The 27,178-nt window shown below is 44.3% G+C and overlaps 1 protein-coding gene across 1 annotated transcript; it reads right to left on the bottom strand.

Moving 5' to 3' along the window:
- Positions 1-1,506: 1,506 nt before the first annotated feature.
- kcng2 (potassium voltage-gated channel, subfamily G, member 2) lies at positions 1,507-24,614 on the bottom strand (the record flags this gene model as incomplete). The annotated part of the gene is made up of 2 exons (XM_080837721.1): positions 1,507-2,361; positions 23,769-24,614. The coding sequence occupies 2 exons, from the start codon at positions 24,612-24,614 to the stop codon at positions 1,507-1,509; spliced, it is 1,701 nt and encodes a 566-aa protein (XP_080693847.1).
- Positions 24,615-27,178: the final 2,564 nt, after the last annotated feature.

Below are 27,178 nucleotides of genomic sequence, written 5' to 3'. Positions count from 1 at the left end.
AAAGCCACCCAGTGGTACTGCACCCAGCACTCAAGTCCAACAAAATACAATCCCCTCCACAATTACTGGCAGCCTTGAAAAGATGAGTGAAAAGGACTTGGTGAATTAGGTTATATTTACACTGAAAACATTTGGAAAAATCCAACCTTTAATTTAAGTAAATTTATTCTGAGGAAAGAAATAATGAATTTAACAAAACCACATGTGCCACAATAATAAGCACCCCTAGAAATTCTTAGAAACCAAATGTACCTAAAGCATCTTTTCATTTATGTTTTAGAAGTGTTTAGAAACTTTCAAGCAGTAATCCATGTTCACTTGGTTATAAATATGAGGTGGCACAAAGGCCATCTCATTCCAACCAACCTGAACAAAATTGCTTGGAAGATGACCCAAGTTTATTTTGCCCCCATGCACTTTGAGGAGGACAAATCCCCAAGGATCGCTATCGGAGAGTAACAGAGAAACATAGCATCTTTGTGTCATGAGGTCTCCAAAACTACCATCAGACGCCACCTCCATGACAATACATTATTTGGGGGGCTGTTTGTCATGCAAAGGACCAGGGAATATCTTTAGGGTACATGGGGTCATACACTCCATGAAATACCAGGACATTTTAAACCCAAATCTGGCTGCATCTGCCAAGAAACTAAAACCAGGTCATCATTGGATCTTCCAGCAGGACAATGATCAAAAACATATGTCCAGATCAACACAAAAATGGTTCACTGAACACGAAATCATGCTTTTCCCATGGCCATCTCAGTCCCCTGACCTGAACCCCATAGATAACCTGTTGGGTGAGCTAAAGAGGAGAGTTGAGAGAGGACATTGGACCCTGGACGACCTTGAGAGATTCTGTAAAGAGGTTGGGCCTTAAATATCCTGCTCTGTATTCTCCAACCTTATAAACTGCCACAGGAGAAGGCTCTGTGCTGTTTTATTGGCAACGGGAGGTTGTGCAAAGTATTAAATGCAGGGGTACCAATAATTGTGTGCCACATGTGGTTTTGTTTAAAATAATTATCTCTTGATGAGTTTTATTTTTCTCAGAATAAATGTACGTCGAACAAAGGTTGGATTATTTCTCATTTTATTAGCGTGGGACTAAGTTTATTCCCCAAAAGGTGAATTTAATAACGCTTGTTACTCATATTTACCAAGGAAAGCCAATAAATGTTGAGGAGACTGTAAGAGAAAAAGGTTCATGGCTTCTTCATAATTACATTTGGCGAGAAAAATCTGCCAAAAAAACACACACTGGCAGCAGAAACCATGGCTTTGAACATTGATCATTGTCTCACCAGCCCAGCAGAAAACACTACTGTAGTCCTTAGTTCCAGCATGAATTTCCTGCTCCAAAACATGCTTGCTGTGTCGGACTATTCCCAGGCTTAATCCAGCTCATTGAAAAATCACACATCCTAGTAAATGACTTCTTTCTTTCTTTAAAAATAAAAGGAGACAGTTTGAAGCAACTATATTTCTCCACACGCACCAGCCTTAGGTCTTATCCAACCTCTTCACCTCGTCCACCCTTTGCGTTACCATGACGGCGATGGAGCGTCGGTGCAGCGCAGCCACGGAGGCCTGTGCAGCAGCGGCCATGTGGTACGAGTTGTCCGTATCCTGCGAGTCGTCGCTGTTCTGCGACTTGGTGCTGTCCTGCGAGTCGGGCCTCTGGCGCATCGTACGCGTCTGCTCCTCCTTCAGCTCCAGGTAGGAGCGCGAGAACGTGTGGAAGATGGACGTGACCGGGAACGCCATGAGCAGGATGCCGCTGAGAATGCTGCTGAGCGCCACCACCTGGCCGGGGATGGAGCGCGGCACCATATCGCCGTAGCCCACCGTCGTCATGGAGATTACGGCCCACCAGTAGGTCCCGGGAATGCTGGTGAAATCCTGCTTGGCGCCCAGCTCGCTCTCGGCCAGGAAGACCAGCGGCGAGAAGAGGGCCATTGCCACGCACAGGAAGAGCAGCAGCAGGCCGAACTCGCGCGTGCACCGGCGCACCGTCAGCGCCAGCGTCTGCAGACCTAGCGAGTGACGCGCCAGCCGCATGACGTAGAAGATGCGCAGCGCCCGCAGCACACGCAGCACCAGCCCCACCTTCTCCAGGTAGTTGTTGTTGCCCGAGCCGCCCTGCCGCCCGCCCGGCTCCTTGGCTGACAGCGCGTCCACCACCAGCGTGATGTAGTAGGGCAGGATGGCCACCACGTCGATGATGTTGAGCGGCGTGCGCAGGAACTCGCACTTGCTCTGCGTCTGGATGAAGCGCAACAGGAACTCCAGGGAGAACCAACCCACGCACACTGTCTCCAGCACGAAGATGTTGAAGCAGCGCTGGGAGCACTCGCCCTGAGGGGAGAGGGTGGGGGAAGAGGGATGAAAGAGAGATGAATGGGGGGAGGGGGGGTACACAGAGAGGAAGGAGACAGACAAAGGGATGCAGGCATAGAAGAAGGAAAAGGCAGACACACACATACACACACGCACACAGACAGACAGACAAAGTTGGGGAGTTGATAGAAAGAGAGGCAGAAGAAAAAGAGGGATGAGTAAAGAGTGGAACATCATAGAGAGAGAGAACAGAGATGAGAGACATTTCTCATCAGATATGATAGCTGTGGTATTATTTACACATCGCACATACTGTCCCTTACTCGATGCAGGCATTTAATCCCTTCTATTTTCATTCTTTAATGGAGTTTTGTATGTGCTCTACATTAATTATTTATTAAAATTAATTCCACAGAAGGCTGCACCAGAGGAAGTGATAAGATTCTGTCTTCGGTCTCCTCCGACGATCCCGGCTAATGAGCTGCAGGAGAGGAATGCATATTTTCTCCACGCAATCAATGGGGAACACGGAAATGGCTCCTAATGTATCATTTCAGTCATTAACGTTTACTGCATTCATTTACTGAGGTCACATCCTATCAAACATTTAATTTTTCTATCTCTGAAAATGGACGGATGGATTGATATGTGTGATACTCATTGTGAGTGTTGGGCTCCAGGGAGGCTCATAGATGGCTGGTTTGGTGATATCACTTTGGTGAGGTGTTCTGTGTTGAGCTGGCTGGACTGCCAGGAAGGTTGGGAAGAAAAGCAAACGGAGTGCACTTCTGACCTCTGTGTCACATTTACTCTGAGCTAAAAGGACAGTGGGAGCAACAGATCTAAGTGTTTGAACCACACAACAAAGTCTCTCTCGTCTATCTCTCTCTCTCTCTCTCTTTCTCTCTCCCTCTTTTTCTCTATGATCTCTACAAACATTAGGATTGATGCCTGGTGATGTGAACACCAGACGCGTAGCTGCATCTTACTTCATTCTTCATCATGTTATTGCCCAGCCATCGCAGCATATTTACAAACAGCAAATGATTCACTTTCTACTAGGCACACTGTCAAATGCATAAGAAAATGTTTACTGGTGTGTGAGTCTTTGGGCCTCATTTATAAAACGTACTTACGCACAGAACTGATCTTAGACTGTGCATGCGATCAAATCCACGTCTAAGTACAGATTTATAAAAACCGTCTTAGACGTAGAAAAGGACGTATCTCTACGTCTGGTTTCAGTTCCTGTAAGTACATTTCCTTGTGGCAATACTGGATTACTGCAGGAATTCAGGACTCTCCGAGCGCCAACAGCCGACACGCATTTTCATCATCATCATCGTCAGCACCACCGTCACCATTTGGGCTAATGGTGAAGACCAAATTAATGTTTCGCCTAATAAAATCAAATAAACTATTAGAATAATTCACACATGAATGAGATTCACGTCTTATAGGTATCCGTTTTAATTTCACAAGTGTAAAACATTTTGCTCTAACGAAAAAAGTCTAATAGTGGCTTAGTTTTCAGTAGGAGATATGGCTGCATTGGCGTTGTTAGAGGATATTGCCAACTGTGCAATAAGGAGAGAGGGTTTTTTTGTGATCGCGCAGACTTTTTGACACAGGATGATGTATGTCTGATAAGCAGGTACCGCTTGCCGAGAGCGTTGTGCCAAGATGGCCTCTCGTCTGCAAAGGCGCACCAGATGCAACCAGGCCATACACGTTCAAGTTTTGTCCGTTCTTGGATTCCTGGCTACAGGAACGTTCCGATTAGAAATTGGAGACCAGTCGAGCAATCCCCGTCATCATTAAGCAGGATTTTGCCCGATGTTCTTTGCAGTAGGCTACTAACCCTCTATAGGCCCGCAATTTATTAGATTTCCATACAGTGCCCAGCAAAATGTGAAAGAGGATTTCCTGCGTAAAACAGGGTTCCCAATGTATTCTCATCAAGATTTTGCACACTCAGACAGCCTAGGAAGCCCACTTCAATACAGCACAGGTCGGTAGTGGAGCGCACCAAAGCCTTCGTGCTGCTGCCGCAGATGCGGCTTCTGGTGCTGTTCGTGCCGCAGGTGCTGGTGCTTCGGAGACGTGTCTACTACATGTCAAATACTTTGCTTTTGCCATTACGCCACCAGACAGGCTTTCTAACGATGTTTTGGCCCACATCTGCTCTTCCATCAGCAGAACGTCGATGTCAGCCTCACTTTAATTCTTCTGTTTACATGTTTCTTTCTTGCTTGCCACTGTCACAGAGAGTTTGTGCATTGAGGATGCGCTATGTTTGTGCATTGATAATATGCTGATTAGATTAAATAGGGCCGTTTTGAGGGCGGAGATTCAGTTGCGCACAACTCCAAGATCATTTGTGATTTATAACCGAAGAATTGGCGTTTCTGTGGATCTCACTTACGCTCATTTGAGGAAATGTCTCAGACAAAATGTAGGATGGTTTCTACACAACGTTTTATAAATGAGGCCCTTTGTGTTTGTATGTGTGTGTGTGTGTGTGTGTGTGTGTGTGTGTGTGTTTGTGCGTGTGTGTGTGTGTGTGTTTGATGTGAATGCACATCTTTTATGAAAGGCCTTTAGCTCCATCCCACAAAATGTCCCTTTTCTGCTCTCTCTCTTTTGATGGAAAGCTGACAATTCATTCAATTCATTGTCGCTCCCTTTATCTCTCACCCTTTCTCTCTCCCTCTCCCCCTCCCTCACCTCCTCCCTTGTTGATCTTTGCCTGACTCCGCATGTAAAAACACTGAGCATCAAATTAAAAACACACAATTATCCGTCCCACTGTGCCGGGCACCTCCAACCCCTCTCACCCCGACGGGAGAAGGCGGCTTCGAAGCGAGCTGCGACAGACTGAGGCCCCCTTTACACGGAGTCTAGATTCACTGATTCATTTTTCACACCTATCGAATCTTTTAATTGCGTAAGGATGGAGTCTGGTAGTGATAGATTTGTGTAAAGACTAACACACCCGTTTGGGATGAACTGACTGTAGTACATACCACACGCCTGTTGGTGGCGCTTTAGCGCTGCTACAGACAACTGAAAAAAATTGAAAAAACGTAGAAGAAGACAGGAGGACACGGGTAAGCAGCCAGTAAACAAGCTACAATTAGCAACGTTTAGCCTAACCGCATAGCCTACATTTAAACTGCACAGTAATACATTATGGTGGTTAATACAATCGGTGGTCAGAGCAGACTATAGGTTATGCGAAAATGAATTTTAATTTCTATTGATAATAAAGAGTTTGGAAAAGTGCAACATGACATGTCTGTGAGTTGTTAAATGCCTTTGCTTAATTGAGCATTTCCCATGAGGCTTTGCTCCGACCATTCTACATTAATATATGAAGAAAAAAGCTAATTAAATCGCTGGCCAATTTATATTTGTGGTCATGAAAGTTATGTAACGTCTGAATAAAAAGAATTAGATCAAGATAGGAGGCTAAACAAAAATCAGTAGGCTGGATTAGTGAGAGTGAATTCGACACCCACCACGAGTGAAAAGTAGAGGGAGAACAAGTGATATATATATTGGTTGGAGATCATGAAGCAATCACGTGGTGCAATGACGTCATCAGGTTGCTTGAATGCGTGCAGACGAACACCAGCCCCTGTACCAATTCAAATCTACTCACTTTCTGCCCCCGATTCGGACCGTTGCAGATGCCGTGTGCAGATAGAGAGTGTTTGTCTAAATGATAGGGCTATCTGTATTCTGAACTTTACCGACGGAGACAAACTAGACTTCGTATAAACAGCCTCTGTGACAAGAGACCTTTGATCTCTGCGAGCTACTTGAGTGGGCGTGATACAAAAACAGGCCCGGCTCACCCCCAGCCCTGTTGAGCTGGCATTTTACACACACAACCACACACACACACACACTCACACACACACACACACACAAAGAGATAAAGGTAGAAGGGAAACATACATGGAGAGATGGAGAGGGAAAAAGGAAAAGAAGGACTAGCAAGAGGCACAGGGCGTTCAGTTTATTTACTCATGCTACTTTAATTGACTGCGTGTGTGTCCACATTCTCCTCACTCAAGACAAGCACTGTGTGCAGAAATGCACTGTGCAGAAATAAACAATCAGACGACTGCAGAGCCAGAGGCAGACTCAGGTTTGATGTGCACATGCTGTGTTATGTTGTTATTCTACTGAGTAATATATTCACCGATTAATATTTATTCAGCTTGATTTTGTGACATTTTGCAGTTATGATGATTGACAGCAGGAGAGCACTACATTAGAACCTGTAGTCAGAGATCCCAGAATTATTATCTGGGTTTTGTTTGCCCAACATTATTTTAATTGCTGACAGCTAAAGGATCAAGAGAAAAGGAAAAACAATAAAGTGGCCTTCAAAATGTCATGGACTATTCTGTTATCCGACATCCGTATAATCAGATCAGTGAACCGTTCATCTCTGCACATTACCTTCACTAACCATTAAAAACAACATTAACATAAATAACATACACAAATAAATTAACGCATTTAAAAAAACAATAAGTGTGCTAAGCCTCCAGCTATTGTTTGTGGAAGGAGAAGCATCTTGCATAAATCTTGTGAGATATGTAAGATGCCGCTTCATACACAGATTTGGCGCTAACACTAACGCTAGCTGCAGTATGTGCTGTTAGTGGCATGCATGCTCTGTGGAGCTTAGGAAACACATGCCCAAACAAAATGTGCTCACCGCTGATTTAACAGAGAATAACTGCCTATCTTATAAACTGTAATCTCCCTGTAACTTCTAAAGAAGTACATGGTTTAAAATTAGCTGATTCAGAAACTATGGCTTGAGTTATTAATGATATACCATAGACAATAATTCAATGCATCTTATACTGTATCTAGTTGTAATTGTGCTTTTATTTGGACTTGGGCTAGAATGTAAGCATTTCTGGTTGAATATTCTGAGAGAGATTGACCTGGGGAAGGTGTGAAGGGTTTCTCACTTGTCCTTGATGGCCCTTAGCCTGTGAATCAAGTCTCTGATTTCTTTTTTTTTTTGAGTCTCTGATATCTTAAAGCTCAGTTGGAGCTCTTGACCGACATTCCCTCTGTGTGGCAAATGGCTAAGAGACTTGTGTCTCCAAGGCCTCATGAATACAGGGTGACACCCATAGACATATAAAGGCATCTATACGTCTATGGTGACACCCCTTGTTCTCAGAGGGCATATAACTGAAATGTTTCAATGGCTGATTAGAAGATTCTTAAGGCCCTTATACAGTACTCAAAACAGTCGTGTCGGATAGTTGGACAGTGGGCGGGCGGCCTGATAGTACGTACTAGTTAGCATTTGTGTCCCTTTATAGTACTCCAACGGCTGTGGGTGCTGAAAACAATTCTCTTCCAGAACAGTAGGGGGAGTAACGGTTTAAGTGCCGAAAGACAAGCTACCCCATGACATTTTCGTGCAATGGAAATCGTTAGTTGGCTTTCCCTCTCCTGCTCAACTTTTACTTACTTCCCTCTCACCAGCTGTCGCTACTGAAATGCAACAGGTGTCAGCAGACATACACCTTTCTTGCTTTGTCTAATGTTAGATATACACCTGAAAGGGCAAACTTATCTCTTTCATGGTAGGTATTTTTTGTGGGAGAAATAGTTGCAATCTACAACAAAATGATATGCTTATCTTACACTATAGAAACTGTTAAAAAACGATTAAATTAAATGAATACGTTCTTATATTTTCCTTGGTATTTTCGTCATATTCAGATTTGCAATGATTTCTAGGTAATTTTTGTAATCTCTATTTGATCATGTGACGAGACGATACGATATAGGCACAACATCTGAACGACTGACAGTGTTGTACAAGTCCACACCTTTCATGAAATAGTTAAAAGTTCATACAAGTCCAACAGCAGCGTGTCTCGAAGTGTGGTGGAAGCCCAACTTGTGGGTCGCAGAGACGTGACAGGTGGAGCACAATGAGAAGAGATTCAGGAGATTTTCCCGTTGCAATGCCTTCCTTTATATACAGTAGCCTAACTAGAATATCGCACTAAACAACCACACTCAAACAAAAGGAATATTGTAGGCATATTGTTATTATATATTGTTATATAGAACAATAGCAGGGCAGAGCACACGGATAATCCATATTCATCATCTTGGCAAATTGAGATACTGCGGCTGGCGCGAATAAGCATTGAACATTCCATATTTGAAATATCTTTATAAGTAGGCTAGTGAAGTCAACCTGTTGATAGTATTCCCAACTCAATTGTCCTTCATTCTATCACCGTGTTTGAAAGGTATTGGTTAGGTAATAGCCGAGTGACAGCTGTTTTCTTTCTGATTTGACAGTAGCCTATAGGATATACTTGTGTGTTTTAAGCAAATAAAATGTGTAGCAATGTTTACGAAGGGGCAACTGCTATCGTGAATTATACAGTAAATACGTTGTGAAATGAAAGGAAAACACATCACAGCGAGTGCAGCATCACAGCGAGTGTGAGCGAGTGCATGTAGTATATGTTGATGCCGGAGTTAAATAAAGGCAGGCTATTCACAAAATACGTCAATGTGTCAGTAGTATGAACAGTTGAGACATTGACTCCGTGGGGCTCAGGTCGTTTGGACAAATATTTTAATTGCTGTCGCTTGTGCTGGTTCTCTGGCAATAGGCTACTTGGCCGGCTCATGTATTGTGATATACAGGGAATAGTTTTCAAGGAAATGATGTCGTAGTGGGCCAATCACGGCCAAGGAGTATCCGTCGCCATGAGCGGACCGACAGAAATTTTTGCGGGGACACGGAGAGCTGTCCGACGGCTCTGGAGAGCACGGAGAGGGCGTTTCAGCTACCTGAGAAGGCGTTCCAGCTACCTGAAGGCGTTCCTATGTGCCCAAAAACGCGCTGTACGGAGTACCATAAAAAAGCCTTTAGGTTAAGCTCTGTGGCGTGAACATTGTGTCTCTTCCTTGGTGCGCACCATTGTACAAGATTAAACCTGTTTTCCTGGACTGCTCATATCTCAGACTGAGTCTCCAACATATGGTATAAAAATATTACTATCAACCGGGGTTCAGATACTTTCTCAAATAGGAAAGTGAGTCCAGATAAAGCACCAAGTGGCAACAACGAGACCAGCCTCATTGTCTTCAGTAACATTTCAGGTAATGAAGTGTTACGGCTTCCAATAAGAGCTGATTGCTCACATGGTCTTGTTTTTGAGAAAGAGAAAATGATTGCCTCTGCATCTCAGGGGCAAAATCCCTCCATTCCACCACAGGTGGCACAGTTTCAATATCACTCTACCCTCTGGCTTCAGGACTCATTCATTTTGGGTCAGTCTGCGAAGGTAACTGCCAGTCGATCTGTTCTTTCCCACCAAGATAAGTTGGATGGGATTGATCCATTCCCATCAAAATGTGACAGTTTAAACCTTTTGCACACACATCCAAAATCTGTTCTGCCCTGGACAGTCAGATATTTTCTGGTTTGTTGACCTCACCTATCTTGTGCAAAGTGAGGTTAGTTCAATCTTCCCCTCAAAACGACTGACAGTTTAAACCTCCTACCGAACCCAATGGACCATAAAAAGAGTACACGCAGAACCTGTGATTGCTCAGGGGAACTGCTCTAATTTGTTTTGTTTTGTTCCTTCTGCTTGGCTGTCTCTCAGGTGAGTTGCTTGTCTTCTCATCTCACAGTCATCATTGTCCATTGGAGCGATGATGGCCATCGATCCCCCGCAAGACATCTGCACCTCAATCGCGGTCACGACCAAATGCTTTCTCTCAGAGACTTCAAATCTTGTTTGCCGCCCATTACACACTCTCAGTAGCTTCCTGCCTGTCTCCTCAGCTGCCCAGCCCATAGTCATTCTCCGGGGCTATTCACCAGGAGAGGCTGAGAGTGCTAGGGGGGTGGGAATGGACTTTTGAAATGCTGGTGGGGGGGCTGTTAGCATAAGCTTTTAGCGCTGTCAATGCCTGCAGTCCATTGTCCTCAGTGTACACAGCCACTCTGACAGCACACAGCCAGAGATGATTTTTCACAGCGTGTCAGCAAACAAGGCTCTGGAAAAATATGTGTGTGAGGGATATTGACCGTGGGCAATGAATGTGTTTGTGTCTGTGTGCGGGCGTGTGCATGTGTATGTGTGTGTATGTGTGTGTGTGCACAAGACCTGGAGTCACTCTGTCTTCAGAGGATGGTAAGGTTGAGTACACTGATGAATGTGGATTAAAAAGAGAAACCACAGTCTCTCTCTCTCTCTCTCTTTCTCTCTGTAAACCCTTCTCCTTACCTGTCTAATTCATATGCATTTTTCTTTTACCCCCATTTTCTCTCAACAGTTTTGACTTAGTAATGGACCCTTCCGCAAACTCCGCCCCCCTTAGCAACGGTTGCTATATCAGTCAAGCATTCACGTTTCCCAGGTTCTCAGCATTGGTATGAATGGCGTGGCAACATGTTTTCAACCGTGTCAATTTCAGCTCTACCCAAAGAAATCACAAGCATTTTTTTGAAAAACGGCAAGATCTCGAAGCAGGCAAAAGGGTCTGCAATATGCTTATATAGGCTACAACCACGACATTACATGCCGTGTTTGTAGACAGACAAATGCTAAGGCTAACAGGTTCGTTCCAGCTATGTTTATTTGTTCTATTATCTACACACTCGCCGCTAGGCAAACATGTAAGGTAGTGAAACTGAATCGTATTTTAAGCAAGGGTTTTCTCACGTTTTCGATGCAGTGGGCAGATTTTAGCGACATAGCTTCTTGGAACAAAGTAGGTGCTTCTGTTTATGTTGCTGACATTCAACTGATGGGGGGGTCGTCCACATTGTTTGATCCAGGCATTTCTCTCTCTGGGTCTTGGGTTTCGGGAAGGGATAAAATGTTACCCCTCCCTCCAGCCTTTTTGGATATCGGCTGTCAGAATTACACACTCCATAAGCGCAACGTTTCATTTTCTCTTCTCGAGCAGACGTCTCTCTCATTGACTTCCATTCATCAAAATGGCTCGCTTGACTGAGGTCCCGAGCTTAGTAACCGTTGCTATGCTATGATTGATCAGTTACCGTTTTGGGGAGTGGTCGCGGAAGGGTCAATTGTCAGCCTTGTGTTTCCTTCTCTCTTCCACACACACACACACACATACACACAAGATACAGAAACACACACACACACACAGAAGTGAAAGTGCTCAAGGACAAGAAGACCTTTTCAGTTTTTTTCTTTGGTGTGGTATTTGCGAGAGAGAGTCTTTGCATATGAGAAGGTACCTGTGTGAAGCTGTGAGGCTGTATGAGGTTATGTATAAGAGTGTGTGTGGACATGCTGAATGTACAGTATGTCTCCACATATGAATGTATCTGTGCATGTATCTCTCCCTCTCTCTCTCTCATTTGTGTGTGTGTGTGTGTGTGTGTGTGTGTGTGTGTGTGTGTGTGTGTGTGTGGCAGTGGCAGTTATTCCCTGGCTGGAAAAACATGTCTCTGACCCCCGAACCATCAGCACCGGTTCCCCTCAAGGCTGCGTTCTTTCGCCTCTACATTTCTCCCTGTACACCAACAGCTGCACCTCCAGTCACCAGTCCGTCAAGCTCCTCAAGTTCGCGGACGACACCACCCTCATTGGGCTCATCTCTGGTGGGGATGAGTCTGCCTACTATGGGTGTCCCGATACCAACAATTCAGTAGTCGGTACCAATACCAGTGAAATAACACAATTCTCGATACCAATTTCGATACCACGGTAAAAAAAAAAAGGATTTTCCAAGATGCCATGTACTTGAACTTGACACATGAACTTCTTTATTAAAATATGTCAAAATAGCAAAATGTCATAAGACATACAAATCATGTGCATTATAGCATAGCACAACATAATAAAGTGCAATTAATGGTTAAAGTGCAACAACTAGTGACCCCAGACACATTCCAGACTTCCAGGCATCTTTTCAGATGGTGCTGTGCAAAAACAACGACAGTGCAAAACAAAGCCGTGGATATAACAGTGCAGCCATTCAGCTAACAAGATGAACCTGAGTTGAGCTTCTTAAAGGACGTATTTAATACAAAATAAATCGAAATGTTCAGTGTGGTCGCGGCGAAATTCCAGCTGTCACTCGCATCATGTTTAACATCGGCTACATTGAGTGTATGGCATCGAAAAAAATAAATAAATTGGGTAATCGTGTTTTATCAAACCAATTGCATATTTATGTATAACTATACTAGGACAGTCTGTGAATTTCCCTAGTTTAGTCATGATACTTGCAAGATACATGCTCTCTTTCTCTCTCTATCTCCTTCTAACCAAGGTAGGCTATAGGCTAATACAAGCATAGCTTACCTAAACTACGTACATAACATAAGCCATTGTCTGTCTGTATTTCAGTATGACAGATTTGAAAAACTGCATTATTTGGATGTTGTTAATATGAATCAGAACTATCCTTGAGTTCTTTATACAAATACAGATGACTGTCTTTCAGGTGCTTTGCTAAATTGAAAGTACTATCTCCCTTGGCCTGAAGAACACGGTAGCATCGTTTGCATAATGTTCAAAAGTAGGGTGAGTAGATGTCCTGTTTTACCCGTTCATGTCCTCTTTTCGAAACCTAAAAATGCGTCCGGCAGGGATTCCAAAAGCGTCCGGGATTTAGCATCGTCGGATATTTGTGTTTCTCTGGGTGTTTCACAAACTAATATTACGTCTTTTGGAAAGGGTATCTCCGTTACGTTCTACCTTTTTGCACGTGCTCTCATTGGTCCACCGCCTTCCAAGTGTTGCCAGATATGATAATTATCCTCCTAAATGAGCCTATGATACGATATGCCATTTCCAGTCTGGCAACACTTCACACCTGGCCACCTCCACTAGTTACATCGTTTACAATAGTAAATGGCAGATCTGTGTGTGAAAAACATGTCAAAACTTCGACTGGAACACAGAAGCGTATACTGCCCCCGTCAGTTCCAGAAGAAGCGCAGCACCGATTCTAACAGCTGGCACCGGCATTCACGGCATTCACAAAAAAAAAATGGGAATCGTCGGGGTTTTGTTATTTTAGTACCGAAAGGTATCGTAAGTATCGGTTCTCGTGACATCCCTACTGCCTACAGGTGGGAGATTGACCATCTGGTGACCTGGTGTGGACAGAACAATTTGGAGCTCAATGCGCTGAAAACAGTGGAGATGATAGTGGATTTCAGGAAGAACCCAGCCTCACCCACCCCCATCACCCTGAGAGATGTGCCAGTTGACAGTGTTGAGTCCATCCGCTTCCTGGGCACCATCCTCTCCCAGGACCTCAAGTGGGAGCTAAACATCATCTCTCTCACCAAAAAGGCACATCAGAGGATGTACTTCCTGCGGCAGCTGAAGAAATTCAACCTGCCAAAGGCAATGATGTTGAACTTTTACACCTCCATCATTGAGTCCATCCTCACGTCCTCCATCACCATCTGGTACGCTGCTGCCACTGCCAAGGACAAAGGCAGACTGCAGCGTGTCATTCGTTCAGCGGAGAAGGTAATTGGCTTCAATTTGCCATCTCTCCAGGACCTGTATGTATCCACGACCCTGAGGCGTGCGGGGAAGATTATGGCCGACTCTTTCTGAAACTCTTTCTGACCCTCCCCTCCGGCAGAAGGCTGCGGTTCATCAGGACCAAAACCTCACGCCACCAGAGCAGCTTCTTCCCGTCTGCGGCTGGCCTCATTAACAAGGCCCTGGACCCCAGCCCCCCAACACGGACTAATCCTGAACTCTGTATTGCACACTAGTCCTGCATTTTCCATTTAATATATTCTGAACATTTTTAAATATATTTTAGATTTAGTTTTTCCTATAATTAATAACTTAATATGTGTATAATAACTAATATTTGTATAGTTTATTGTGTATGTTTATTGTTTGCACCAACGTCCCACAAAAATTCCTGGTAGGTGAAAACCTACTTGGCAGTAAAAACCTTTCTGATTCTGATTCTGATTCTGATTCTGATGTATAAATGGACTGGCGCAACAGCTGGTCTGGGTGTGTGTGTGTGTGTGTTCAGGAGATACAGTGTAATGTGTGCAGAGCAAACGGCCATCTTAGCTCCTCAACAGAACCAAGTAAGATCTTATCTGCAGTGGACTAGTGAACTGTGTTCTAAGAAGGACCAATTCAACAAGCGTTCATTTCTGACCACCTGTTCTGTAGCTGGAATAAAAATGCCTTATCCATAAAAAGAATAACCTGAATATCTTTATGAAAATCTCAGCCAATCAAGCACTTGTGTCATATTGTGTATATTATATTACATATAACATATTATATATTAAATATTATATATTCAAGGCTATGGTGATACAAAAAAATGCATCTGGCTCCCTTGCCCGTTTCTAGTGGGTTGGCTACAGCCATGATATGGTGCAGAACCCAACCTAATCTTCTGTTATCGTAGTGAACTAGGATGACTTCACTTTACAGACATTCTTAAGCAAATTCACTATCCTTTTAAACTCAGAGTGGACAGCAAAGCTAAACTTGTCATGACACCTCGGTGTCACATCAGCTGCAGGAAGAAGCATGGTGAGTCAGAGGTATGTGCTGCATATAACCACTGACATGGTGCTCACAACAAGGGTGACAAATAGTCCTGAGCTGTGGACTTGTTATGAGCAGGAACACAGATGATCCACTCTCTATGAAGATAGTTTTACAGAACTACGCTTGATAGCTTGATGATACAGAGGGGCAGAAAGCAACTCACTGTGATTTAATTACGGATGAGGATCTGCATTAACACTATTAGATTAGCCGTGTTCATCAAACAGTGCCTTGGGTCTCATTCACCCCAACAGGTGCTTCATAGATTGCTGCAACAACTACCAAAAATACACACGGTCAGAAAGGGCAATATAAGGACCTTAAAGTAATACTATGCAACAATTTTAAACCTTTATGGTTTTAGAGGCAACACGTTTTGGTACCATCCTCAAATTAATTTTTATAGCATATGGTCATGTGAAGGACAGATAAGCACATGTGTCTTTCCCAATACCCATCAAGGATATGCCCTATGTAGTTCTGTGTACCGGTTTGGAATACCAGGCAAAAATGGAAGAAAAGCTTTCACAGCATGACATTGCCAGCTATACTGTCAAAAGACACCACTTAGTCTATCAGTGTCAACTAGGCTGTTGGTGGTGTTTGCATGGTTTGCATGCTTGTTTTGGAACAGAACTCCTTATTGCTGCTTTGTGAGGACACACAATTAAGCAGAGCTCGTAACCCAAACAAATGCAGACCATAGCGTAATAATAGTAGAATAATTGGTCATGTTCACTCCATACTTCTCTCTCCTCACCCCTCTTCCTTCTTCCTTTCTTTCTTTCTCTCTCCATCTTCATCTGTCCTTTCTCACACTTTTTCACAGCTTCCTCACTTTCTCACAGGAGTAGTAGACGAGTGGATTGGAAAAAGATTTGTCATACACCTCCACCTCCATCACACCTGTGCAGCCTGAAAGCTACCAGCCAGACAACACTCATTTATTTCATAGGGGGAAAAGCGGAGGGAACAAGAGGAGAGAGGGAGGAAGAGAGAGGAGAGAGTACTCGGGGAAGAGAGAGAGGGAGAGAGAGAGAGAGAAAGAAAGAGAGGGAGAGAGAAAGAGAGGAAGAGCGATAAAGAGGCATAGACATTTATAGAGAAAGGAGAAGCCATTTTGAAACTCAAAATGCGAAAAATTACAGTCAGAGGTTAGATAACTAATGTGATCAATCGCCAGAGTGAGAAAGAGCGAAAGGGAGAGAGAGAGGGAGTGAGAGAGAGGAGTGAATGAGAGAGGGAGTGAGAGAGAGAGAGAGAGAGACAAATTTGGTCTTTAAAAGTAAATTTAGAAAAGACAAAAATTATGATATTCCAAAAAAAAGCAAAATAAATTTAAATTTAAATTAGGCCCTAATATCTTAGAACACACAACTAGCTACACATATTTAGTTATAAATGCCTCAGGCAACTTTAACACAGGCATACAAATACTCAGAGACAAAGCTCGAAGAGCATTCTATGCAATTTACAAAACTATATAATAATAAATTAATAATAATAATAAATGAATAATACATTTCAACCCCCAATCAAAATTTGGCTTAAAATAATTGACTCTGTCATTACACAGATCCTCCTATACAGCTCAGAAATTTGGGGGCCAGCTTTAATCCTATCAAAAAAATCTCGGGATAAATCCCAAATAGAATTTTTACACGGAGCTGTGTAAAATCCTCTTACAGGTGCACAGAGGTACATCCAACCACGCCTGCAGGGCCGAATTAGGTCGTTTCCCTATGTCCCTGGCCATCACAAAAAGATCAATTAAATTCTGGATACATTTAAAAAATTTAGACCCCCAAAACCTATATCATAAAGCACTGCTTGCAAACTCAACAAAACCAGACAGAGATAACCTCTTAAATGTGATTATTAACAGCAATGACATTAGTGACACAAAACCAATACGACTAAAAGAAATCCACAACAAAGACAAAAATGCCTACACTTCCCAATGGCTACAAGATGCCCAACACAATAAGAAAAAGAATTGTTACCTTAGATTAAATCGAAAACATGAATTGGCAAATTACCTGACTAAATTAAAACAACCAAAAGTCGTTACCTAACAAAATACAGATTGGGCGACCATAAACTGCAAATTGAAACTGGACAGCATAGAAGATCCTGGCAAGAGAGTCAGCAAAGAATTTGCTCCCACTGTGACCTCATGGAGGTCGAGGATGAGACACACCTCATGGAGGTCGAGGATGAGACACATTTCCTTCTGAGGTGCACCAAATACACTCCACTGAGAAATAGTTTTTACCCTAAATTTCTTGAGAAATGCCCTCAATTTGCAGGGCTAGATGAAGATTTAAAAATGAGAGCCCTCCTAGGTGAGGAAGAACGGACAGTGCAGATCGCAGCACAGTTTGTGTATGGGTGCCACAAGCTGAGAGAAGGCACATAGGTGACAAAGATCAGACATCCAACCCTAGTCTATGTATATTCTTTTGTTGATTATTATTATTTTTATTCAACTATTTTTGTCTTTCTGTATGTGTATATAATATGTATGTGTTGAATCAGCTTTGGCAATAGTGTTAAAAAACATTCATGCTAATAAAGCTTCTTTGAATTGAATTGAATTGAGAGAGAGAGAGAGAGAGAGACAGAGAGGGAGAGAGAAAGAGATGGGGGTAACAGGGAGAACAAGAAATAAAAGGAGCTATGCACACCACCTGCAATCCAAAACTGTGTTCCACATGGCTTCAGCTCATTGCCATCTGATATCCACCTAAATGACAGGCAGTTAGGTCTCAACTATCAATAGCACAGCTACCCCTAGCATTTCACCCTCCATCCAACATCAGTCTGTCATTATGGTAGTCTATGTCTGTCAGTACGGTACTCTATGTCTGTCATTTGTTTGACTTTTCACACCTCTGTGAACACGATGGAGACACAGGTGTGCTCTGGGCAAACTGAAGCCTCGTCCGTGAGATGGAAGCCAGAGGGTCATGGTGGTTTATTTTTCTGCCAAACGCACAGAATCATCGATCAGCCAAATGCACCCATGCTGGAAATGGAGTTGTTGAAAGCCGGCAGATTTACAACAGCAGGGCTATTCGGTGCCAGACCAATGTAGATGCTTTATTCATGACTCTGAGAGAGCAGAACAACTGTTTTCAGAAATAGTGCTGTACAGTTTTTCCTGATTGCTAAGACACATTTCCTGAAATAATTCATCATTTTCTCAACACCACACATTGGTACAACCATCCAACTGCCAGTTCACAGTCAAACTTTGCTCTCAGACAACACACAAAAGCAGTCAAAAACACAAACTACACACTGCAGGGATTATTTTAAAACACTTCCACCAAAAGGTCCTTTCCCCTGAAATTGTTACTTTCGGGGAAATCTACAATATTGTAGCATATAGATTACCCTTACAGGAACACACTTTCAAAACAATACTATGATAAAAACACATTTTGCAATTAGGAGTGCACATTTCTGAATGTTTCTGAAACCAAAGCAGTCTGAAGGAGACTACAGGAACATTATCCCCAATGATAACGTAGCGGAGTGCTGTTGTTGCCCTGGTTTGCATTTCTGTACTTTGGCACTGCTGATAATGACCATATTGACTACTTGCTCATCAACAGAGGTAGTGTCTGCATTTCAGTTCTATCGAAACAAAAACATGATTCAGCAATTACTGATGTCACTGTGACGGTCGTGGTGCGACCGCACATGAACCGCACACTCCTGCCCTATCCTTGCAACCACAAGAGCACCCAACAGACATGGTTTGCAAACACACGCACACACAAACACTCATACCACTGATTACAATTGGATCCACCTCAATCATGGACACCGCTAATTGCCGAGACCGGCAGGGGGGGACACTACAAATGGTTTAGGCCATATCATTTGACTAAGATGATTTTACAAACATGTGAGACATTATGTATTTATTTATTACATAGTTGTTTCTTTGTTTGATAGTGCGGAAGTGCTATGTTTGTGTCAGGGTCTGTTTTGTCATTGTTGTATCGTTTGGTTTTTGTTTTGGAAATGGTGCTGGCCGCCAGGTATATATACAGTATGTTCATTGTTCTGTGTGGTTCAGTTAGTCAAGTCTTGTCAGGTATGTGCATTGATGTGGACCCTTATGTGTGACAGCTAATTTTTGTCCTCTACCCCATTTAGAGGCTGAGCAGGTGTTATTCCTAAAGACTGCTGCTTTTTGTCCTCTGCCTAGTGAGAGGCTTAGCAGTTCTCCAGAATATTGGATGAGTAATAAACCGTATATTTTGAACCCTCACTCTGTCTCTGAGCTTTCGGGCCAAACCCACACATTTCAACGGCAACCGAGGCTCGGCCCGTCACCGTTACTGTGGAATTCAATTGTAAAAAAAAAAAAACAATGAGAATAAGATCCCAGAGTAGATTTAGCCTGCACTACACTGCAAGTTCACAGTACAAGACACATATTGCAGTTACAGCGATACAAATTATGTTGAAAATGGATGCACTTGTGAAATGGCTCACTGTATGTTTGGCTGCACTCATTGTCCAGCTTCATCATAGCACATGAGCACATGATGAATGATGAATGAACTACTTGCTTTTCTCTTTTAAGGGCATTTAAGGGCAGCAATCATTGTGCTAATAGCTTCCGCTCTATGGAGCCGCTCTTTGCTTCCCACAAAAGTGAAATACTACACAGAGAAAACACTTCCAAAAACTCCACAGTCCTAATGTATTTATAATGAAAGCCAGGACAGTTAATTGTTATGCACTCCACTGTTGGGTCAGCGTTCACATTTCCAGTCAGTTGTTCGTTATGTACAGTGAGGGCACACGTTCAGTAGCACCTAAATGCTCCAATGACTAAGTGCTCTGTCATTCAGACATGCGGGAACATTCTACATCCTCACATGAACTGTAAAATGAATTGTAAATGCAGAGAGTCAAATTCAATCAGATCAGTCATTTAACCAGCCAACTAGCCCTGGCTCGATGTAAATGATGAGAACATGTTGGGACTGCAAGCTGTGGTGGCTAAAGTGATTTTAAATGATTATTATTGATACTAAGAAGCCCACTTAAGCTGTTGGTTCAGATGTAAGGGGAAAACAGCCAATGCAGCTAGCCATGCAGTCTAAGCACACTGCCAACATCTCACTAGACCCACTATATCACTGAACCCACTATATCACTGAACCCACTATATCACTGAACCCACTATATCACTGGACCCACTATCTCACTGGACCCACTATCTCACTGGACCCACTATATCACTGAACCCACTATATCACTGAACCCACTATATCACTGGACCCACTATCTCACTGGACCCACTATATCACTAAACCCACTATATCACTGGACCCACTATATCACTGAACCCACTATATCACTAAACCCACTATATCACTAAACCCACTATATCACTGGACCCACTATATCGCTGGCCCACTAAATCATTCGTCCCCCTTGTATCCATAAGCACAGTTAATAATCGAGAGAAAGCTGTAACAGAAAACAATGTTGGCTTTAAATAATTAAAGTCTAACGGCCACGGGAACCATCACAATCACCTGCAGTGACTTCCAGGGTACCAGAACTCCTCTATTCTGTATGTTGTCATGCTGTGACTAGTTGAAGTTAGAGTCTCCAGATGAGATAGAGGCCACTCATCCCCACAGAACAGGTCTGCAGAACAGGATGTCTTTTGAGTAACTCCACATTGCCATTGCCCAGGGAAGTTAAGGGACTTATTTTTAGGACAAACTATTACAACAAAGTATTACAGCTGCAAACGAGTTTGTGAACTTCTTGGAATTACCTAGATTTTGATCACAAATACACCACATACGTAATAACACCTTTAACATTGTTACACAATGTCAATGAATTGTTTTAAATAAAAAAAGGTCTACTGTACCAACCCACAAAGCAGCTAATGCAAATGTTTGGTTGAGGCTTCTACTGCTGGAGAAGACTGTTCATCAATAAATCTAAGGCTTCATATATATTTTATACCATGGACTATAAATATTTAAGTATTAGGCGATAAAGGGCACAACTGGTTGAGGATTATTACTGAAACGAGTTACCATTTCTCCATTATTATCACATTTTCAGCAGTTAATGCAGAATTCCAGATCAGTTAACTCAAAGATTTCACAAAGCTAGTTTTGAGTAGCTGGCTACAAGCATGGAGAAGAACAGTGAAACTCATACGGCCTCCTCTCCAACTCTGCCCTCCAGCCTCTCTCCCTGCCTGAGCTCCAGAGCTCCAGAGCTCCAGCTTCTCAGAGGGCCTCTCTCTGCTGCAGGCTCGCTGGAGATGAATGGCTCTCGCTCGGGAGAGCACAACCTTCCCCTTCGCTTTGCTGCACTCTGAACCGCCTGGCACTTTGAAGTTCAGGTGCTTCCTCCACACCACCACCACCAGCCATCCTCACTCCCTACACCCCCCACACCACCCATCCTCACTCCCTACACCCTCAACACCACCACCACCATCACCACCCATCCTCACTCCCCACACACCACCAACACCACCACCAACCATCCTCACGCCCTACACCCGCCACACCCACACCACCACCACCACCACTCCCTACACCCCCCACACCACCACCACCACCACCCATCCTCACCCCCTACATACGTCTACACCTCCCAGCCCTAAGCAGCTCTTTGACTGCTAGAGTTGCTGCCAGCTCTTCACTTGGCTCATTCCTGGCCAACAAGAGGCTGTTTATAAGGTGCCTGCCTCCTGAAGCTGACACAGGAAGAGAAGATGAGGAAGAGGAGAGGAGGCTGAGGAAGAGGCACTGGCTTGTGCTCCTGTGTGGGTATGCTGCCCCGCCGCAGCCATGTCAACTACAGGGGAGTACGTGTCAGATTTTGAAATAGTTAAAAAAGATTAAGAATTTAATGGACAGTTAAAAAAAATGTAATGGACATTTCTTGGAAATGAGTCACCAATCTGAGCATTCATAATAGTTTAGCACATCATTCTTCACATCATATTGCCAATACAATCCTTAGTAGCCTTTGAAAGCTATGCCTTACAGCCACTTTTGTGAGACCAAGTGTTAATTATTTACAAAAGTAGTGCTGTGCAGCAGGAGTGCAACACAAATGAGTGTTCAGCACAGTAATATTTATGGATTGTTGGACCGGCTCCCTGCAGCTGTTGGAACAGTATGCTTTTGAAGGCATTCGTAGTGTGGAACAGTATGCTTTTGAAGGCATTCATCATGTGGAACAGTATGATTTTGAATGCATACATCATGCGGAACAGTATGCTTTTGAAGGTATACATCATGTGTTTCTGAAGTTACATGCAGGGGCTGTTTAACATGTGTTACATGCATGCAATTTTTATGAGTTGCATTTTCTCCAAGTAAATGGAGGCTTTGTGTAGTGTTTTGGACCAGGCTAGGAGAGGAAGGAGATAAAACCAGACAGGCAAGAGGAAAGCCTAAAAGACTGCACTGAGCTGATATGCAGTCTAGCAGAGTGTGTGCGTGCGTGCGTGCGTGCGTGCGTGCGTGCGTGCGTGCGTGCGTGCGTGCGTGTGTGTGTGTGTGTGTGAGTACTGAGTAACTCCAGTGTTTTAGTATTTTTATCCCTGGCCAAGGGCTGTCCCTGGGCTGGGGATGTCACTCCTGTCAAGAACTCAGGCCAGCTGCAAAGAGAATCCCCCTGTCTCTCTCTTTCTCACTCACACACTCACACACACACACACACACACACACACACACACACACACACACACACACACACACACACACACACACACACCAACTTAAATACCACAGTGCACATACACACAGAAACACTGGGAGGGTGAGATAGAAGGAGCATACTTCACCAAAGTAGATGCAGTCGGGACTCCGTGACACACTCAAATGCACTAACAAACTCATCAACATACATAGAACGATAGGAGCAGCATACATTGCATGGTACATATTTTAACTTGCACTCAGCATATAAAACACACACACGCACGCACGCACGCACGCACACACACACACACACACACACACACACACACACACACACACACACACACACATACACACACAGAGGGTGAAGACATCTAAAAGCTCTCTCCCCACTAGTTGAAGATATGAAGCAAGTTAGCCTGCATACTTCAGGCATTGCGGCAGTGAATACTGTATATCAGTGATGCTAATCTGTGTGACTGTGAATGAAGTGGAGGCTGTTCACCTGCCCAGCACTGTCCCCCAGGGAGAGGCCTGCAGCCTGTGTGCCGATGCCTGTGGGTGTTACTCCATTCTGCTCTGTCACAGCTGAAGCCTGCCTTTGTCCTACATTTTCTGATAACGACTCAGTAACAGTCAACAACATTCACCAACTCTGTGATAACTCATTCACTTGTGCACTGGGGTTGCTAACTGCTCTGTGATAGCTCATTCACTGGTGTCTTCTGTGTTCACTCATTCACTGGTGCACTGGGATGTGTGTTTACTGTAAACATTACTATGTAAATAACTTTTAAGCACCATGTGAATCAATGTCATTTGATTATTCACTTCGTCCCTCACCTACTTATTTATTCATTCACTGACTCACACATGTTTATGACCCCCTTAGTCACATATTGACCCCTTTAATTCGCTTTGTCAGTCAAGTATACACATGATCTCCCTTCCCCTTCTGCTCACTTCGGTCCTTATGTCCATCTCTCCCTCCCTTCCTCCATCTGTCCCTCACTCTGACTCACCCTCTCCTCCTTTCCTCCCTCCTCCCACCTCCATCCCTCCCTCCCCCCTCCTCCATCCCTCCCTCTCTCTCACTCACCCTCTCCTCCTCAGCCCTCATGTCCGGCATGGTGCTGACGCAGAGCGTCACGGCGGTGATGGCCACGAACACCACCGACAGGCACGCAAAGATCTTCCCCGGCAAGCCGGAGTGCGGGTTCTCCACCATGTCCCTCAGCTTCCTCATGCAGCACGCCATGCGGGTCTCCTCCGGTGCCACAGAGCTCCCGCCCCCAACGCCGCTGCTTCCACTCCCACCCCCAACATGCTGCACCTCCTCGCAGGACTGCGGGGAGGCCAGCTCGGCCTCCTCCTCGTCACGCCTCAGTTGCTGTTGGTGCTCATCCTGCCGCAGCTTCAGCTTGCGCAGGCAGCACCACTCCAGGCTCTGCTCCTCCACGCCCCAGTAGAGTAGCTCCTCCTGAAAGGAGAGCGCGCACATCTCCCGCAGGAGGCGCAGCTTGCCCGCCGCCAGGAACGTGACGATGGAGCGGAAGGCCGAGGGGCTGCGGTCGAAGAAGAACTCGTTGCGGCTGACGTCGTAGTCGTCGCACACGTCAAGCAGCTCCTCTGAGTTGCTGCAGCTCCGCAGCTTGCACAGGCGCGTCAGCGGGAACTCCTCCAGCGTCGACCACGGGATGCGGTACTTGATGCCGCCCACATTGATGATGGCCGGGGTGTCACCGGCTGGGGCGGGGGCGACCGGGGCAAGACCGTCGTCCCGGGGGGGCAGGGAGACCTCATGGTCGGGCAGGAGCAGCTGTACGCGCTTGTAGAAAATGCCCTTCCTGGTGGTGACCTCCGGGGGGGTAGGGTCAGGGTTAAAGTGGAAGGTGGTGAACTGGTGTTCAGTGCTGCCAGCCAGGAAGGCCACTTCCTGGTACATTTCTGCAGCTTTGCTGGGTGGGCTGGGGGGTTAAGTCCCCAGCCTGTCAGGTCAAAGTTCACTGGAGGGGGGAATGAGGAAGGGGACGTGCAGCCAGGTCACCCTTCCAGAAGCAGAGATATTCCCTAGGAGGGGAGAAGGAGGATGAGCAGAGGATGAAACACCATCAAAATAGAACAATGACAGTCGTGACGTCAAAACAAATAAGAAAAAATAACACTTAATACTTAAAAGTACAGTCTTTAATTTTGGTAAAGGTTGTATTTGAACTCAACGGAGGTTTTTTAACGTGCACACACAGAATGGAGAGCTATATAACCATGAGCAATTCAGTTAAGCTGACAAAATATTTATTGGATTCGAATTGCGGACCTCACCTTTAAACTAGACATATGACGGGAGGTAAGTGACAACAATTTGCTGCTTAATGTTCATTCATAAATTATCATGCTCAGCTGCACACGCACAAGAGATTCATTTGAATGTTAATTATTTATTCAGAGCAAAATGAATCAAAATCAAATCACAGAGGCAGAGCGGGGTTGTTATTGCTGAGCAGTGATATCACCTCTTGCAAAGCCAACAGTGAATGTCACAGAGCGTGACGTGACGGCATATGATGTTTGCTACATATGCGCGTGCAGAGTGCCTCTAAAGCGCTGAAGATCTAGGCCAAGACCTCGGCCCACATTTGCATTTTCAATGACCTGGGTCAAAACAAGTGTGGTCTTTGTCAAACTAACGGTGACAGGCATCTCAAGGCACGGAAAATTAGCATAGAAAAGTCGCAGCCTGGTGCATAACGCAGGAAAAAAGGAAATGTAATTAAGTTGTTTTCCTCTTAAACACACCACTGCATCTCTAAATGAGACACTCTGCCTTAAAACAATTGCTTTAGCCACGACTGGCTAATCCGAAATAAATACGGAGCACTTAAGTGGCGAGAGCAGAGGAGAAACCCATTTGCGGGAGGATCGCCGACGCAGCGGCTGCACTGTTGGGGAACGGAGGCTAGACGATGCTCATCATTCATGGGCCACCGGGCTCATTCTGGCCAAACAAATATGGCAGCAAAGCCCAGGATTTCACACGGCATATCAACTCTCTGTAAATCTCCTCACGTTTGCTGGAACATGAATTAGGGCTCTTTTACACCTCATCAGCTTGTGTCTTGGGGTGGGTACACTGAAGGAAGACAACGCTTGCACACATTCCTGAGCCCGTCTTAAGGTTTTATTGCTGTTTTACAGACTACACTACATTAACAGGGAGGCAGCTAAACTTAATACACTTAGGGCCTGATTTACTAACAGGATTGCGCCCATTTCTGGCGTAAAATAGCGGTCGTAAACATAAAACGGTATTTACTAAGGGGGCGTATTTGAGTAGAGTCGCATATTAACGCTTTGAGGGTGTGTACCTGCAAACAGGTGGGATGGTTCCGAAAAGTGGGTGGTAACGTATGCGTGAAGCGCTATTTAATGGGAGGAGTGCGCCTAATGATGTATTGCGTCGTATTTACTAAACTGCCTGGTGAGCGCACATCTCTGATTTGCAGGCTAATTCTCCGCCTCATAAAAGTCTTAACCAGGAAGCGCATTTCCACTGAGTCTGAAAACGTTGACATGGCAGCAGCAAGGCGACGACAGAGACAGAGACAGCGAACAGAAATATTTTTTTCAACTCGTATAATTCATATATTCATATGAAATTAAACTTTCCGAACGTAATTGGAGAAATTGATCGCACCCACATGCAAACAGTCCCAACTTCAATCCACGAACACGTTAACCGAAACAAAAAGCACACATATTCAATGAATGTCCAGGTCATATGTGATGCCAACATGACCATTACTTACGTGGTAGTGGTCTGTCCATGACAGTTTTATCTTCCGGAATAGTGCCATCTATCCATGATTGAGCAACGGTGATTTTGGCTACTTGGTAAATGTATTTGTTTCAGTGGGGATATATTGTAGTGAACCCATGTCCCTTGTAGAACGTATTAATCTCGCCATGTACACATCTATATTGTTATAATAGACAGTTTATGCATTGATGCCACCAATAGCATATTATTTATAATCGTGTTCTTTTAAACATCTCGAGGTGATGGCGGGCAAAACAACAATATAACCCATTGAATCAGGTTCAGTGATTGTGCGAACGTGAACCAATATATCTATCTCCTATCTATTCGCTGAACCTTAGTTTTTTCTTCCTCGAATCTCCATGGTGGCAGTAACTTGCTGGCAAGTTCTCCAGTCTTTTAAACGGTGCGCTAAATAATGATTGCCCAGCGCGTATGTGGCTTGATAAATATCACGGAAAATGCGGGGAAACACTGTGCGTTAATGTGCGCCTGGCAAAGGCGCAGATTAAGATGCGTTCGCAAATCAATGTTAGTAAATCAGGGTCTTTAAAGGGTGGAGTAAGCACAGTTTGCCCAGCGCAGTTCTGGCTTGATAAATACCACGGAAAATGCGCAAAAACACTGTGCGTTAATTTGCGAACGCAGATTAAGCAGCGCTCGCATATTAGTAAATCAGGCCCTTACAGTTC

This window comes from Sprattus sprattus, assembly GCF_963457725.1.
Source record: "Sprattus sprattus genome assembly, chromosome: 4".
Lineage (NCBI taxonomy): Eukaryota > Metazoa > Chordata > Actinopteri > Clupeiformes > Clupeidae > Sprattus > Sprattus sprattus.
This window is presented reverse-complemented; position numbering and strand designations above follow the sequence as displayed.